This window comes from Microplitis mediator, chromosome 11, assembly GCF_029852145.1.
Source record: "Microplitis mediator isolate UGA2020A chromosome 11, iyMicMedi2.1, whole genome shotgun sequence".
Lineage (NCBI taxonomy): Eukaryota > Metazoa > Arthropoda > Insecta > Hymenoptera > Braconidae > Microplitis > Microplitis mediator.
Genome location: NC_079979.1, coordinates 6,253,047 through 6,270,838, shown reverse-complemented (window position 1 = coordinate 6,270,838; position 17,792 = coordinate 6,253,047). Strand labels below are relative to the sequence as shown.

At 30.4% G+C, this 17,792-nt stretch overlaps 1 protein-coding gene across 1 annotated transcript; it reads left to right on the top strand.

Annotated features, from left to right (window-relative positions):
* Positions 1 to 5,825: 5,825 nt before the first annotated feature.
* LOC130677778 (piggyBac transposable element-derived protein 1-like) lies at positions 5,826 to 7,541 on the top strand. The gene has a single exon (XM_057484635.1). It carries the CDS (start codon positions 5,826 to 5,828, stop codon positions 7,539 to 7,541), a length of 1,716 nt encoding a protein of 571 aa, XP_057340618.1.
* The last annotated feature ends 10,251 nt before the right edge of the window (positions 7,542 to 17,792 follow it).

Here is a 17,792-nt window from a genome sequence, read left to right as displayed (position 1 = left end):
TTTTTTAACTGTTTGAGAATTTTAAGCGTTTTATAATATAAATGTTCTTTACACTAAACGTTTTTTCAAAACCTTTTCAAAACCTGGTAAATGGGAACATGTAGTAAATATAAAAATCTGGACAATGACCAAATCGAAATGTGCTTTTCACTTCAAAAATCATTACATTGGTACAAATCGAAAATATCTAAATGGTAATAATGAGAGTTGAATAAACTTTTTTAAAATTGATGGTTTTTATCTTCGAGTTTAAAAATTTTTAATTAGTATTTTGTCTATAATTTACTAAAATATTAATTTATTGATATATTAATTATTGTCTGCCATAATTTTAAATTTTATTTTTAAATTTATATAATCAAATCCAACAAAAAAGTATGAAACAAAGAACACATATTTCATGAGGTATATAAATAACTAAATATCAAAACTATTCTTTAACAGCTTGTTAGAAAAATTTCCTTTCCTTTGAAATTTTTTAATGATGCACAATCATGTGTTGCATTTTTGTAACAACAAATGTATTTTACATAACTAAATTCTTCATGAAATAATATACCATTTTGAAATTGTTGTTATTACACGACATTTCAAGAAATTTAAATTTGAATACAAATTAAAACTTCCCGGACCGAAAAATTTGATCTGATTTTAATCTAAATGGACTATTTGATCTGTTTTTGATCTTTTACAAAAAATTTAAGCTGTTTCCGACCTGTTATTTTAAAAATCAATTGCGTTACGAGCAGACCAACTTACACTGCAAATCCAAGTGTTTAACTCAGTGTGTTAAAATAAAACACGTTAGTGTTTTCTACAACTTAAGCGCTTAGAAGAAAAACGGTACACAGAAAAAAAGGATTACTTGAACTAAGGAATTCACGTTCTTCCCATATTTTTTCTTGAATCAAGCTTACAGTTTGTATTTGATTCAAATAACAACAAAATTTGGATTTAGAAGCTAATTGATTTATTGAATAAATAACTATCTCGATTCAAGAATAGAATTATTCAGCTTGAAAAATTTTTGTTTTTGTTTAGAAACATTTCAGACTTATCTCAAGTATTTTTTTACTCGGTTTAAAGTATTTAGATTTTTGATTCCAGTAGTTTTTTCTTGGCTTAATATAATTTAATTTTTGACACAAGAACTTTTTTCTTGGTTTACAATAATTCAATTATTGACTCAAGTATTTTTTTTCTTAGTTTAAAGTGATTCGATTCTCAGCCCAAGTATTTTTTCTCTTGGTTTTTCAAGAAATAATTTTTCCTGTTTAAAAAAATTATTTAACTGTACGACTTATTTTATCCATCTGGGAGGATTAAATGGAATTTTTTCCACCTTCGGTAAAGAAGGAATTTTAATTTTTTGACGTATGATGGGACTCGAACCGCCGACCCTTCGATTCAGAGTGGTTTAAGTGATGTACTTTAGACCACTCGGCCACCACACGCATTTGAAAATAAAAATTTATTCTGTTACTTAAAGCTATTCAGTATTATATATATTCAAGACTAAGCTAAAAAAAAATTCCTTTATTGAACAATAAAAATCTGAAAGAGTTCTATATTTATTATAAAAAAAATTTAGCCTTCATTTGTAAACCATCAAGTTTTCTTAATTTAAGAATATTTTAATTTAAATTAAAAAAAAAAAAAACAAATATAGTTTTACTCGGAAATTCCTTAAATAGCTGGATTTATAATAAATACAATACATATATGCCCAAATATTTGCTAAGCTTACAAATAATTATAACATTTATGAAATAATTATTATTATCTTGCTTTTTAAATTTTATCTACTTAACCTTATAACGTGGACGAAATTTTCATTTCTTGTGCAGGAGCGACAAAGATAGAGTAGTGAGAAAAGAGTGGGAGAACCTTTGCGTGAAACCAAGAGAAAACTTACTTGGCTTAAGCTCGCAGTACTCTTGGTTCGAAATTTGTATTTTAATTCAAGTTTTTACTGTTTATTGACTCAAAACATCTCATTACTTTATTCAAGATTGTAACTTTCTTGTACTGAACATTTACATTTTTTGGTTAAAGTAACAATTATATTACAGTGAGGAACAATATTTATTAAATCAAAAAATTTTAATTATTTAATTACGTAACTCAACTGTTGAATCAATCTTTGAAGATATATTGAGTCAAAAATTTGTTTTCTTCGTTCAAGGTTTAAAATCCAAGGAATTTTTTTACTTCCGTCGAGAAAATCTCGGTTTTCATTCCATGTCCTCAAAAGTTTCTTGGCTCAAGAAAAATATCTTTGAGCCAAATAATTTTTTTTTCTGTGTATAAACTTTTAAACAATCGCATAAATCAGTACAAGTGTTTTAAAGGTTCGCGTAACACACTTAAGTGTTTAATCCGAAAACGTTTTATCCGTTTAAAGAAAAAAAACACTTCTACCTGTTTTATTAGAAAAAATGTTTAGTCTAAAAAACATTTATATTGTAACGAATGTGAAACTGATCTTTTAAATATTTGAATAGCTAGAAAACAAATGCCTTCTTCTCTTGTTTTATAGATGCGCGATTAAAGTCAGTCAGTCTTAGATTGACAGTGAAACAGCAAACATTGTATCTCAATAAACTTTATATTGCTCTTGCTTTCTTTTACTGCTGTTAATTGTGGTGTTATTATTTCTAATATAAGTGTGTTATCATTGTAGTGTATAAGTGATATTAATTTGAGATACCAACCACTACAATTTGGTGTCAGAAGTGCGCGTAACCTTCATGTGTCGTGTAAACTTATAAATATAAAAAAAAAAAAAGAATATATATATCTGTCAATATATCGTGACATGATGGGAAAAGCAAAAATTTGAAACGACCGTGTTTTTGATATTGAAAAAAAGACGTGAATTCAGTGATCAATTAAACGAGTTCAGTAAAAACATATTTTTTAAAATTTATGATAAAGTGCGCGTGTGAATTAAAATAAATTTAGTGATGAATTAAATAAGTTTTGTGAATATGTGTTATTATATTAAAGTGCGTGTAGTAAAATAAGTAAATTCGGTGATGAATTAAAAAAAAAAAAAAGTTCTGTGTATATGTGTTATAGTATTAAAGTTCGCGTAATAATATAAATAAATCCGGTGATGAATTAATTAAAATCTGTAAATATATTTTATAATATAGATTCCAAGTGCGTGTAATGATTTAAACGAATTCAGTGATTAAATAATTAAGTTTTGTGAAAATGTTTTTCTTAATCGGTGTCAAAGTGCGTATTTGAATTTATTTGTGTGATGTACTCCATATAAAAAAAAAAAAAGTTCAGGATTAATGAATTAGTGTTGTGAAAATATTTCTATTAATTTGTGTTAAAGTGCGGGTATGAGTAATTACGTGTGTGATAAAAATATAAAATAATAGTGATCAAAATATTAAACGCCGCGTAGTCTTATTATTTTTTTTTTCCAACAAAACAGTGAAGCCGGAAGAATAATTTATTTGCATCAATTGAGGAGTTGAAGTTGAATTGATGGACAACTCGAAATTCAGAAAGGATAAATTTGGTGATGTATAATTATTCAATAATAATTATAGTTAGATACAATTAAAAAAAAAAAAAGTACAAATTAGCTAAAAATATCGTGACATCTAACCGCTCTTTTGTTTTGTAATCGATTGACATGATTAATAAACCGGGTACATTTGATGATTCTATGATGTAGAACGATAGATAAACGATTTTGTATAAATAGTAATATTGAAAATTTTTATCTGGGCTATGTAATACCTCAAGTATTTTATCAAATCAATAAATATAGTTTTATACGGATGAATAGGAAAGTTTTATGAAACTGCTGAGATAACTATCATGAGTTAAATTAAAAAAAAAAAAAAAAAAAAGACGATATTAACGGAAATAATTAAAAAATTTATTTACTTCAATGCGATTGGGAGAGTCCTTATGAAATTGAAAAAAAAAACATTAAAAGTTTGGAAAATCCAAAAGTGCACGCCTCATAACGCTTATTCAAAAATACAAAATAATTTATTATTTGAGTATCCTACTGAAGGAATTCGAATTAAATAAAAAAATAAATGATATTGGTTTTATTATTATTATTATTATTATTTTTTTAATATTACTAAGTTACTTGAATTTAAGGATTCATTCTTTCGCGGTTTTGGCGTCCGATGAGAAATGTACAGCGCATGCGTGTACATATTTATCAGCCTGGCTAACAGCGCCCGAACGTGGCCAAAGGTTGAAGTCCCACAATCATAGAAATACACCCATATATATAGATATATGAAAGACCAGTGTTTTCAATATTTTTTATTAATTATTATTAAACGACCGCGAATTAAAAAGTCATTTTAAATAGCGAAAAATCCGGTGTCATTCTGAAGCTAATAAAACAAGAATAGTCCTGATACGTTAAGTTTGTCGGCCGTGATTGTGGCACATCCACACGTACAGACATCCGGACAAGCACGACAAAGTTTTTTAATCATATTTTTATTAATGTTAAACAAAATATGTATGTTTTAAACACATCGAGTGTGATAATTAGAGCATTTATCTTGATAATAGTGCACTTATATTACCTTACAAATACAAAATGAATGAAACACACGCAATTTAAGTCCGGCAAATTGCATGACTGGGACATGTTGAGAGTAATGCACAACCTCAAACGCTTCGCGTTATGAGGCGTGCAATAGGCTAAATAACGTAGTTTATAGAATCAGAAAAATCCCCAAAGGAAAATATATAATCGTGCATGTAAACCGTCTTGCACCATACTGTGATCAATAAGAAAAATAAAAGAGAAGTCCGGCTGGGGCCCTGAACGATCTCGGTGTAGACGTTGTAAAGGGTTCCCGGGATTCTGTAGTCAATTAGTGAGTACGATATCTTGCAAACTGATAGAATTGAAGATGTCTGAACGACTGCTAAAGACTAGTATAGTCCTTAGGAGAAGTCTGACAGTGGACCCTGAATAACCACACTGTAGACGTTGTTGAAGAGTTCCCGAGATTCTGAAAGCAGTCTGGCTGAGGGCTCCGAACGATTTCGGTGGTAACGTTGTTCGAGGGATTCCCGGGATTCTATAACCCTTCGGAACAATCGTGTAGAGAGATTCTCTCACACTTTTTTTAAAACTTTTTTTTTTTTCTAAATTCAAATGGAATGACCCCCTGAAATTTTTTTTACCTTTCTAAAATTTAATGCTCTAAATGATACTAATAAAACAAAATTTTTTTAAACTTGAAAAATAGAGAAAAAAAATATTTGTTTATTAACTGTGAGAGATTCTCTCATCGCATGAGTCAAGTCAGGCATAAAAAAAATTGCCGTTCGTATGAGCTCGTTTCATTTCGGCTGTCTCCGTGGTTTCTAGCCGCCATCTTGCATGTATATAGATATACAAATAAACATTGTTCTGAAAGTTGTTTACAAGTGTACTTGTATACCGGTATTTTAATTATAAAAAAAATGTAATAATTAATAATTATTTTAAATATTATCCTAGTTCATAAGTGCTATTATTCGTTAAGTGAATAACCACAGTAAGTAAATTTTTAACTTTATGTATTAATATTTTTCGGTCATAAATACATGTGTAACCTAAAAACATTTATAAATCATAAATTATTATTATTCAATTAGCTCAAATATTTTGTTTTGAAAAATTTTGATACTTCTGATAAATAACAAACTTTTAACAAATAATAATAATTTGTCACTATAATCACTTCTTGGCTTTTTGTGAAAATCTACTCAAAAATTTTATTTTTTTTTTACATATCAACGGATACAATTTATACATTAAATAACCAGGTAAAAATATGGATCAAACAACAGATTCTGGAGACGAAAATGAGACTGGTATCTCTGATCTCGACGAGATGTCTGACGCTGAATCGGAATATAGTAACCACGACTCCAGTACTGAACAATCAGAAAGCGATATTGATGACACAGATGACAATAATAATAGTCCACAGAAGAATGAAATGAAAAATAAAAAATTTGTGCTCGGTAAAGATAAAGCTACGAAGTGGTTTCATAATCCGCCTAATCAAAAAGTTCGTACCAAACGACAGAATATTGTTACATGTCTACCTGGAGTTGCAAAATGCGCCAAGGGTGCAAAAACGTCTTTGGATTGCTGGAATCTTTTTATACCTAATGAAACACTTGAGCAAATTGTTGATTATACGAATATTTTCTTGGAATGTGTACGCTTATCAAAAAAACGTAAAACAGAAATTCAACCGACAACCGTGGATGAAATACGGGCTATGATTGGATTATTGTATCTGATAGGCGTACATAAAGCTTCGCGATTGAATTTAAAAGAGTTGTGGGCAACTGATGGTTCGGCTCCAGATTGTTTCCGTGCGGTGATGTCAAGAACACGATTCTACAATCTCTTGTCAGCATTGAAGTTCGACGATATTCATAATCGTGATGAGCGAAAAAAATTAGATAATTTGGCGCCTATCCGAGAATTTTCGAAAAATTTTATTAAACGATGCCAAGAAAATTATACACCAGGCGCTTTCTTAACTATTGATGAAATGCTGCAAGCTTTTCGAGGTCGTTGTAAGTTTCGGCAATATATTGCCAATAAACCGGCAAGATATGGTATAAAAATTTATTCTATGACTGATTCGAAAAATTTTTACACCTACAATATGGAAATTTACTGCGGGAAACAACCATCAGGACCTTACCAAAAGTCTAATTCTGCATTTGATGTTGTTAAACGTCTGACTTCTCCAATATTGAAAACTGGCAGAAATGTCACCTGCGACAATTACTTTACATCTGTACCTCTTGCAACTCATTTGTTAGAAAATAACACAACTCTTGTTGGAACCATACGAAAAAATAAACGTGAAATTCCAAAAGAAATGACTGAAATTAAAACTCGGCCTATTTACAGTAGTAAATTTTTATTTAGTAATGCGAGCATGTTAGTGTCATACGTGCCAAAAAAATCAAAGAACGTTCTGATGTACTCTACTCTACACAACTCGACAAAAATTGATAAAGAAACTGGTGAAAAATTGAAGCCAGAAGTGGTAACTTTTTACAACCGTACTAAAGCTGGTGTGGATGTTGTAGACCAGCTGCAGGGTGAGTACGATGTTGCTCGGGACACACGACGCTGGCCGATGGTAATTTTTTATGGTTTTCTCAACATTGCTGGTATCAATGCGAAAATTATTTATGAAGAAAACACTGGTAATAAAATACTTCGGCGAGAATTTTTAAAACAACTTTACTCTCAGCTAGTCCAACCACACTTAGTGAATCGTCTTCAATTACCGAATCTATCACTTGAACTGAGATCAATAATAATAAAAACTGGGAAAATTAAGTCTCCAATGAATCCTCAACGTCCAGAACGTGGATTGTGTTATCAATGCCCTAGAAGGGCGAATAGTTATACAACTCAAAGTTGTACATCCTGTAATGCTCCAATTTGCAATAAGGATACGGTTCGTTATTGCTGTGATTACCAGTTAAATCTTGTTTCAAGAAACGACTTATAATACTAAAATCAACATGTGATAATTAAAAAATTAATCTTGTCTTTATCGCCAAAAATTAGTAATTAGTTAATGATCAAATGATATTATCGTTGACTAAACATTGATACAATGTTTTATAATATTTTACTTCTAAACTGTTGTAATTACTATGTTAATTAGATTGATCATAAGTATAATATTATGATCAATAAATATAATAAATAATATTTAATATTATATTTTATTCAATATATAACCTAAAATTGTTCAAATATTTTTTAAATTTCGCTCTTGGCGCTTGCGCAATAGGCGTGAGATTTTCTCTCATCACGATAGCAATGACTGTGGTACGGGAGACGTATGTTCTGAAGGGATAAGGACTGAAATGTTCTAAGTTCGGTTATTAGCTTGAGGGAAGTCCGTCTGAGGACCCTGAACGGTTAGTCGTTGTAAGGGGTTCCCGGGATTCTTGGGCCTTTGATGAGAGACTGGATATTTCTTTTGGTTTAAGTGAGCTCAGCTCAAATCAAAAGTTTGAATTCTTAGGACTTATCATTGGTCAACAGTATCCTGAATGGAGCTTTGGGATCCATCCGGAGTTGGCATAGTCAACATTTTTCTTAAGTAGTGCACGATTTCTGAGAGATAGGTGGATGCCCTGGGGAGTTTCCAAGGAACTTTTAGGGGGAAAAATTGAATTTCGTTGCAACGTGTATTATTCAGTAATAATTGATGTGTTAGTTCGAGATAACATATCGGCATATGAGCTGAATGGACCGAGCGGTGGAACATTGAGCATTTAAGATCGAAAATTATTGAATTGATCACACTAAAAGTTTATAATGAACAACTGATAAATAATAGAATGTAATGATGAAATATGTTTAAATATGAAAGTTAATAAAATGTTGGAGATACTCGTTTTGTTTTTTTTCTATTATGTGCAGATAATATTTCCAATTTCATTGGGGAAGGAGAGAAGGAGTCCATTCCTAGTCCTTCAAGGAGGAGAGGAAGGAGTTCCTGTTCCCATCCCGTACCTGATCCCATTCCCATTGAAGGTCCATTCAATCAAGAGGAGGGTTACATTTTTAATTTTATTTATTTGATTCGCTCAATAGGAAAATAGAGTCACGCGTATCGATTAACTTCTTAGCAGAATATTTTATTTTTTTATTATCATCAATTCTTAGCTCAATTAATCTATAGACTATTTTTTTTTTTTTTTATTATCTTTGCGTTAGCCTACAGGGTTGTTTTTGGGCTATGGTGTTTTTTTCCTGTAGAGTGATAGATAGGGTGCGTTGGGACCATAGCGGAATCGAACGAAGATTGTAAATAGTTTTAATTTCAATTAAGTTCGATTCTTCCAACACAAATTTTATCGGGACGATAATTTTATTGAGAAGGGGGTAGTGTAACGAATGTGAAACTGATCTTTTGAATATTTGAATAGCTAGAAAACAAATGCCTTCTTCTCTTGTTTTATAGATGCACGATTAAAGTCAGTCAGTCTTATATTGACAGTTAAACAGCAAACATTGTATCTCAATAAACTATATATTGCTCTTGCTTTCTTTTACTGCTGTTAATTGTGGTGGTATTATTTCTATTATAAGTGTGCTATCATTGTAGTGTATAAGTGATATTAATTTAAGATACCAACCACTACAATATTATAAAACGCTCAAAATTCTCAAACAGTTAAAAAAAATTCTATCAATTTTGTCAATCGACAAATGATACAAATAACAATTCAAAATGTAAAAGTGTAATAATTTTCAAATATATTTATACATTACGATATAGATGTATCAAAACGTATTTTTTTGTATTGAAAATAGAATTTTACAAATGATTGAACTCGGTTCATATCATCCAATGAATTTTAAACGATCATGATTTATTAATGAAACAAATGTTAGATTTTTCATTTTAAACGACGATAGAGATATTCTTGAACTAATACATTTTTTATATCTTCAAAGTTAAGTTTCTGGGTATCAGCGTATTTTTCTTGATGACATTTTTTCTGTAATTAATAAGATATAGTATTTTAGAATGAACATATGATGAATAGAAAAAAATAGCCCGGTAAAAAATGCTTAGATATGATCATATCTGTTCATTAGGGTGGGCCAAAAAAAAGTGACTATTTTTTTTTTCTTTAGTTACAGTGAAAATATTGTTTGAGATAATGAAAAAAAAAATTCTATTAAAATTTGATCTCTTAATATTAATATTAAGAGGTGTCTATTTGCAATTCTCCATGTCCCATTTAAATAACATAGGAAAAATTATTTTTTTTTTAATTTTTCTAGCTCAGCATTCGCACGTCATATAAATGAGTGCGTCATATAAATGAGTAAGTTCATAGCATATTCTGGTAGAGAATATAATGCTCTACAAAAAAGTTCTCTTATCATTTTTTGATAAATCCATCCATTCGAAAGTTATCACCGCTGGAAGTCAAATCTATAATAAATTTCCAGATCTTTTTTCTTTTCCAGCAAAACTATCAGACTTATCACAAAATATCGTAGGTTCTTTTTTATAGACAATTTTATTTCCTACAAATTAGTTTAAGTAAAGTTTATCCAAATTTCGCATTGTTTTCTAGTTATTTTCATTTTAATCTTAAGCCATACATTACTAAATGTACTATCATATATGTTAATGTATGATCCGCATCTTTACGATGCGCGCGCACAGGTTTCACACGAAAACTAAATGTTGAAGTTGCTACATACACAACACGTGTTTTAAAAGTGCGAATTGTATATGTGTTTAATAATTATATTCAGTATACTTAATCACTATAGTGATTTAAATCGAACATTTTGATAAATATTATTTACTACTTATTTGTAAATATTAGTGAAGATCGTGAAAATTGTGCATATATACTTTTTCAAGTGTTTCAATATATTTGAGGTTAAGTATCCGTATGTATTATTTATTGAGATAAATTATTATATCATTATTTAATCTCATTTCTACTAAATATTATTAAATTATTAATTTTTAATATTTATTATTGATTATTTAATTTTCAAAAAATAATTCAATAAATTTAACCCAAAATTTGTGATAAAAATTACAATCGAATATTAAATTAAAATAAATTTTAAAAATTAATAATCTAATAATATTTTGTATAAAGTACAAATATAATATATATTTATTATTCTCTAAATTTAATATTTTTTATAAATAATTAAATATTAAATTTAGAACATTATAAACATTTTTAAAATAATTAAAGAAATTTAATAAAAAAATATTACATAATAATGAAAATTAAATATTTAATTAAATTATTAATTTTTAATATTATTTTCTCTACAATAAAATTTTCTCATCAACCTAAGATTCTGTTATTGTAGATTTTATGACTTTTATTAATTGTACTATTCAATTTCTATTCCAGTTCGTAAGATGGATAAAACAAATGCGGAAATTTGTAAGGCCTGTCACAATTGGATGATGCTATGGCAGTGGACATAATTTAAAAATAACATTCGAACAATTTAATAAAATTTATGTTACACTTAATGGAAGAAAATAAATATTTATTTATTTAATTTTTCAAATTTTAACTCATTTTTATCAAATGTGTTGCCGATCTTTTTCTAGTTCTTTTATTATTTTATTGTAATTAATTATTTGTATTATACTGTATATTTTCAGATTCTGAATGATTTTTATAACTTAATAAACAACCAGTTATTTGAAAGTTACTTCTACGGTTTCTTTTTTTTTACAAGTGGAAACATTTTTTAGAGCTTTTTTTTTGACAAAAATACAAATATATATTTAATTTATACTAAATTCCATTTCTACTTTTGTGCTGAATGTGTGATGCAATAATTATCTGAATCTTCTGATAATAAGAACATTATTCCAGGATATGACAACAATCAATAACGACTTTTATTCAAAGGCAACTATTATTTTTGATATTAGAAATATTATTATAAAAATTTCATTGATTGTACTTCAATGGAAAAATTATTATTTTTATTTTGAAAATATTTATATTATTAATTAATGACACTAAACACTTAAAGTGTGTATTGATGCCTAAACACTTTAAGTGCTTTATTATCTAAAACACTTTATGTGTGTTAAAATTAAACGTTTGAAATGTTTACTACACTTTAAACACTAAAAAGTGTTTAGTGAGTGACTACAAGTATTTAAACGCTTAAAGTGTTTTAAAACAAAACACTTGGATTTGCAATGATGTCATTGATATCTGACTGTGATGTTGACGCGAGGCTTGAAGATTAAAAAAATGAATTGCCGCTTTCATTTTTTTCATTGTGACGTCTAAGTATAATATCTTTTATATTATGTCGATTGCAACTTGCAAATGTATATAATGATGTCGGTTTTATAGCTTGTCCTAACGATTCTAATTTATTAGCAATTTCTATCCAAACATCATTCAATTTAGAAACAAACGTTATTTTATTATTTTTTGTTTCTTTGATTATTGAATATTTGTAATTAACAATCTTGTTACGTCGACATCGAGCGGGAAAATATTTAATATAAAATTTATTTTATACGGAATAAAAATTTTTTATTTCTCGCGCAAAGCAACTTCGTTCGGTAGTCTTTTTTTTTTGTTGCTTCTTATCTTCGACAGCTGTACAGAAGGCTAACAAAGGAATTTCTAATCAGACCACCGAAATGCAGTTGTGTGAGCCGATCACTACTACATTAAAATCATAACAGAGGTACAACTTAAACGGTGACTCAGAGTCTAGCACAAAGAGTCTCCAACCGCGACTCTTTACCTCCCGCAGAGTGCCACCAAATTTAACTAGCCTCTGTTCGATGCGGCATCCGGTCGTTTGTTCAATTAAAAGTCGATCCATATTCTAATATCTTTTTTATACACGACAGTACATTTATTCCTCTTTAATAAAAGAATATGAAATCGCGGCAACGTCTTCGATATGAGTTTTTTGGGCAGCTGTGTCAATATCAAGACGAATTTCTCAGCTAGAATATATAAAAACGCATCTGGTAAACTGCTAGACAATAGAATTTGAATTCATTAAATTGCCCATCAGCCAATGAAAATTCAGTTATCGAAACCTTTGTTAAGTCGGTAGCCAGCCAACCGTGACGTGATATTGATAAGACCCAACCCTTCACGTTTCGTCTTAATTACCTTACCTGACCACCAAATCTGCAGTTGCCGGGCAAACGTTCCCCTACTCTCATACCTAGCTCCAAGTCCCAGGATAGAATACTTCCCCTTAAAATGACACCACTCAGCCACTTCCTCTATTGTAATCCATCTTCGATCCGCCACTCACCTTATCACTATATTGACGACCATATTGATCCGCCCTTCTCTAACGATCACAGTTTTGAGAATAGCCACTCACTATCTTCTGATTGGTTACTCTAACGTTTAAGAGACCTATGTGATTATCTCCTTATCATAGAGCCGTAATGTCCATCCAACCCCCGATAAGCTGGATGCACATTGGTCCACCGAAAAATTAGAATACTTACGCTCGTAAGTAATTCTTACTACCTTGTGGGAGTTTACCCCCTTTCTCCATGAACACCTCAGGGAGAACAAAGACTCCGAGCATATATAAGTAGCAAGTCTTTTCTATTGTTGTGTCGCATCGTCTCGCCTTTGTCTTCAGTTATATTATTTTTCTTCTGTACATCGATCATATCGTCTAAATACTCTGAAGCGATCAGATCTATTTTACTTTTGGTTCAAGACTCCAGTCTAATTTTTGATACATCTCAATAGAGATACGGTTCTTTTTCCCATTACAATTTGCTATTACTTTTCAATTATTAAACCTGAAGAATAATTATTGCCTATTTTTGGAAAACGGGCCTAATATAATATTTTTCCAAGACAATCATTTCATTCGCGCAATTATTGCTCCGGGTCAGAACGCGCGATTACGCGTATAGTGCGGGTTTATTTAGAAATTATCTATCCTTCTGTGCGGACGCGAATTTGGGCTTTTAAATTCAGTGAAGTGATTGTGGACAACTCGGTGCCACTTAAGAAGAGCCAACTTCGACGTGATCACTTCCATTCAGCGCTACTCGAAGGGTCCAATTCGCCACGGGGTGTCACAGCCATTGTCCAGCCAACACCAGGCCACAGCAGCCAGCACCTGTTGTATTGTAACAACAAACATCTTCAAAACTAAATAAACTACCTGTATCTGTAAGTCCTGACATTTTTATTTTTAACATTAAGAAAATATACATATTCCTGACCTATATCCATGCTCGGCACCAAATAACGAGGTCCCCGTTACCCGAGTAAAGGACTTGACTCAAAACTAAGGGACTATCCTATGTTATGTCTGTCTGGACGTAACAATCTCTTTAATAATTAAATCATGATTCAAGAGATTAAGACGTCCTTGCATTCGACTCATTGTTTGTCTAAATAATGTAAAGAGACAATTAGAGTCATGAGCTAACTATTAGAATTTGTCAAAGCTTATGACCTGCTCTTGTCAAGAGAATAGGTTTTAGTTCCACTCAATGACGTCAGATGTCGTAACTAGTCAGTTTTCTAAGGAGAGGAGTACACTCGTGGTCATTAATGCCTGGTCCCCCAGACTATATAATCTTAGCTATGCAGGGGACCAGGCATTAATAACAACGAGTGTACAGATAAAACAGTATGATCACGTCTGTGGGTACAGAAACGAGTTGGATCATTATCCGGAACACGGGAAATCTTTATGAAAACCACATGATAGTGTTACTGCCAAGTGAATATTTTTAAAAACCCGAATAATAAAGATTTTATGTAATTAGATACAATTTTATACAATTAATTTATAACTATATAAAAAAATTGTCCAATAAAATTTCATAAAAAACGTATATAATTGTAAATATATATATAATTGTATAGAACTATATGGGGCATTCCACGCCCAATCGATCACTTTTGACCCCGACCCCTTTCGATTTGGCTGAAAATGTTTTTTCCTTTTCCACCCCATTAAAATCATTTTTCAGGAAATTTTTAAATATTTTACCGAACCCAAAAAAAGATGAGTTTTTCAAATATAAGGCTTTTAATTTTTCAAAAAGCAATAAGTTCTTAAAAAATTAAAAATTGGGATGTTTGTTTTTATTAAAATTTTTCTCTTTGAATGTACTTTTCAGAACATGGAAAGTTATTTGAGGTTGAAGTCGAGTTCATATTAAATTTTGCGATTTTCTTACTTTTCCGACGAAACTATCAGACCTATTACAAAATATCGTTCGACTTTTTTTGTAGACCATTTTATTCCCTAGAAGTTTTTCTTATCAAGTTTTTTTGAATTCCGCATCGTTCTCTAGTTATTTTTATTTCAATGTCATGCTCATAAAAAAAATAGTCTTCTGATCGATTTTAAGAGCTTGACATTAAAATAAAACCAACTAGAAAACAATGCGGAGTTCAAAAAAACTTTATTGAAAGTAACTTCTAAGGAATAAAATTGTCTACAAAAAAAGTCCAATGACATTTTGTAATAGGTCTGATAGTTTTGCCGGAAAAGTAAGAAAATCGCAAAATTTAATATGAATTCGATTTCAAACTCAAATAACTTTTGAACAAATAGATTCCTCAAAAAATGATAAGTATCGTTTTCTGTAGAGCATTCAATTCCCTACAACAATATGCCTGCCAATTACTCCTATGACGCATCGTTAGCTACTTATAAAAATCAGAAGACGTAAAAAAAATTTTTTCCATGTTATTCTTATGGGAAATAGAAAAGTGCAAAGCGGACAATGTTAATATTAATATTAAGAGCTCTAATTTTCACAGGCGTCTTTTTTTATCTAAGCGAAACTTTTGAACCTGTTTGGAAGAAAAAAACAAAAATTTGTTTGTTTTTTAATCACCCTAATATATAACTATATATAGCTATGTATAATAATTAGGGCCGGGAATTTGGTTTCGCTAAAAAAGAGAGATAGAAGATGGACGGAGCCAAGTTTTCTGATTGGCTAAAACTTTTCCCTAGATTTGGTATTTCTTTGTTCTCTGAAAGTGTTTTTTTTTTTTTTTTGTAATGAATAAGAGCTATCACATTCATTATATTAATTTAGCTGTCAACGTTAGATATGTTAAATGGGTTATTCATCAAAACATGGCTAGTTTCACGATTATCAATATTGTATGTAAGTCGTATATAAATGTAGAAGAAATAACTTAAAATCAGTTTTAGTAGGTTTTTTTTCCTTTATCAATACTGATTTTGAACAAATAATTGAACTGCCAGTAAATCTTTTATGGGAAATTATTTTTTGTTTAAGTAACTCTGAGGGCTAGTTTTTCAAACCGGGTTAATTTTTATCTAGGCTTAAATTATTATTGCTGGTATATCTATGTATTATTCATTTTTTTTTTAATTTAGCTCGCTCCAATTTTAGAATTTAATGAAAAAGTATAGGTTTTAAGCATAATTTTCGTATATTATCTGTTTCCAAGAACGAGCATAAAAGTAAATTACTATGAATGTTTGAAACCTGAATTTTTAAGTTAATTTTTTTTTTTCAAATGTGTTTATTTTCAATCCGGATTGATAATCTTGACAATTATAATTAAATTATACTTTCAGTACCAAGGTCCAGTTTTTCAATCAAAGACTTTTTTCATTCGGGATAAAATTATATGATCGAGCGAGCCCGCCGAAGGCGGGCGATGCTCGATCGTAATTATATTGATTGTTTCGTTCGAAGAGATCACATTGTAGTACTGTCTCGTACGCCAATTGTCACCACAAAGTTCAGCTGTAAACAAATTGAAATTAGCTTCGCTATCACCTGAACATATATCCAGCTTCATCTAGTTTAAAGTTGTTGTTTCTAGAAGAAGAGATCACGGGTGGGCTACATTAAGAATAATAATAATATTTTTTTTTTTTTTTAAATATTCAAAGGGTGGCGTGTGATCTCTTCGAACGAAACAATCAATATAATTACGATCGAGCATTGCCCGCCTTCGACGGGCTCGCTCGATCATATAATTATATTTCATGTTTCGTTCTCGAGATCACATTGTAGGATGTTCAAAGCTTAATCTGAAACCAAAAAAGACAAAAAATGATAAAATTGTTAATAATTTTAAACATGGACATAATGTTTATTATTGAAATAAACAATATAATTAATAATAAACGAAGAACAATAATAATAAGTCATAATTTTGAAATAAATAAGTGCTTTTCAATCACGACAAGATTCCTTTGGCAAAAACAGTCGGGTCCTGAATAATCGGTCGATTATAAAACTTCTCAAAAACTTTAGAATTTTGAGACCAGCCAGCAAGGTTTTTAATAATGGACAAATCAACACCTTTAGCTAAAGCTGATGACGTTGAAGCATGTCTAATACTGTGGGGTGCATATTCATCTGCTAAACCGCAGTCAGATAGAAATTCTTTTAACCATCTGTTTAAAGAATTTTTTGAAGCCGCTCTGAAGGGTTTCTGTGTTGTCATAAATAAAGCTTCAGTTTTTTTCATTTTCCAACAAATCAGATGAAACTCTTAAATAAACTTCTAACGTTGTTGCAACACATAATTTGCTATTATCAGGGAATCGAGGAAGAATGAGAAGAGGTTGATTATATCCACGTCTTGATGTTTTGATGTGATCAGAAATCTCAATTTCATATCCATCTTGAATTTTTCTAGTATTTGAACGTTTAACCGAATGGAGGGTTTGTTTGCGATGTGCCGTAACTAAGGCCATCAGCATAATTAATTTACGTGTTAATTCAGATAAACTAAGAGTGTTGAGGGGACTCATTTGCTCAAGTTTATTGAGAATCGGATCAAGACTATAAATTTTATTATATCTGGGCTTACTAGGGTTTTCTTTGTAGACGCCCTTCAGAAGTCGAGATAATAAAGAACTCTGACCAATATGTTCACCACAAATTAGAGAAAGAGCAGAGCGACAGGTATTAAGATAGCTATAAGAAGCTCCTAGCTGAAATTTTTCAGACAACCAATCCGCAACTTGGCTATCAGTTGGCTTATATAAATCCAAACCTTGAGATTTACAATGTGAAGACCAATCTAAAATGGGTTTCATGTATTGTTTTAGTGTAGATTCAGTTATTGAGCTGAGGAGGAGATTAACTGCATTGTCCTTGACTCCTTTCATCTTGAAAGCCTCGCAGATAATTTTCCTGCCATTAAGGTCAGCTTTGCCGCTAATGGATGCTGCATGTCTGTCAAAACCAAGCAAAAGATTAGTC

Bases quoted from the DNA above. Each gene is read 5' to 3' on its own strand.
- LOC130677778 (XM_057484635.1), top strand. From the start codon at position 5,826: ATGGATCAAACAACAGATTCTGGAGACGAAAATGAGACTGGTATCTCT.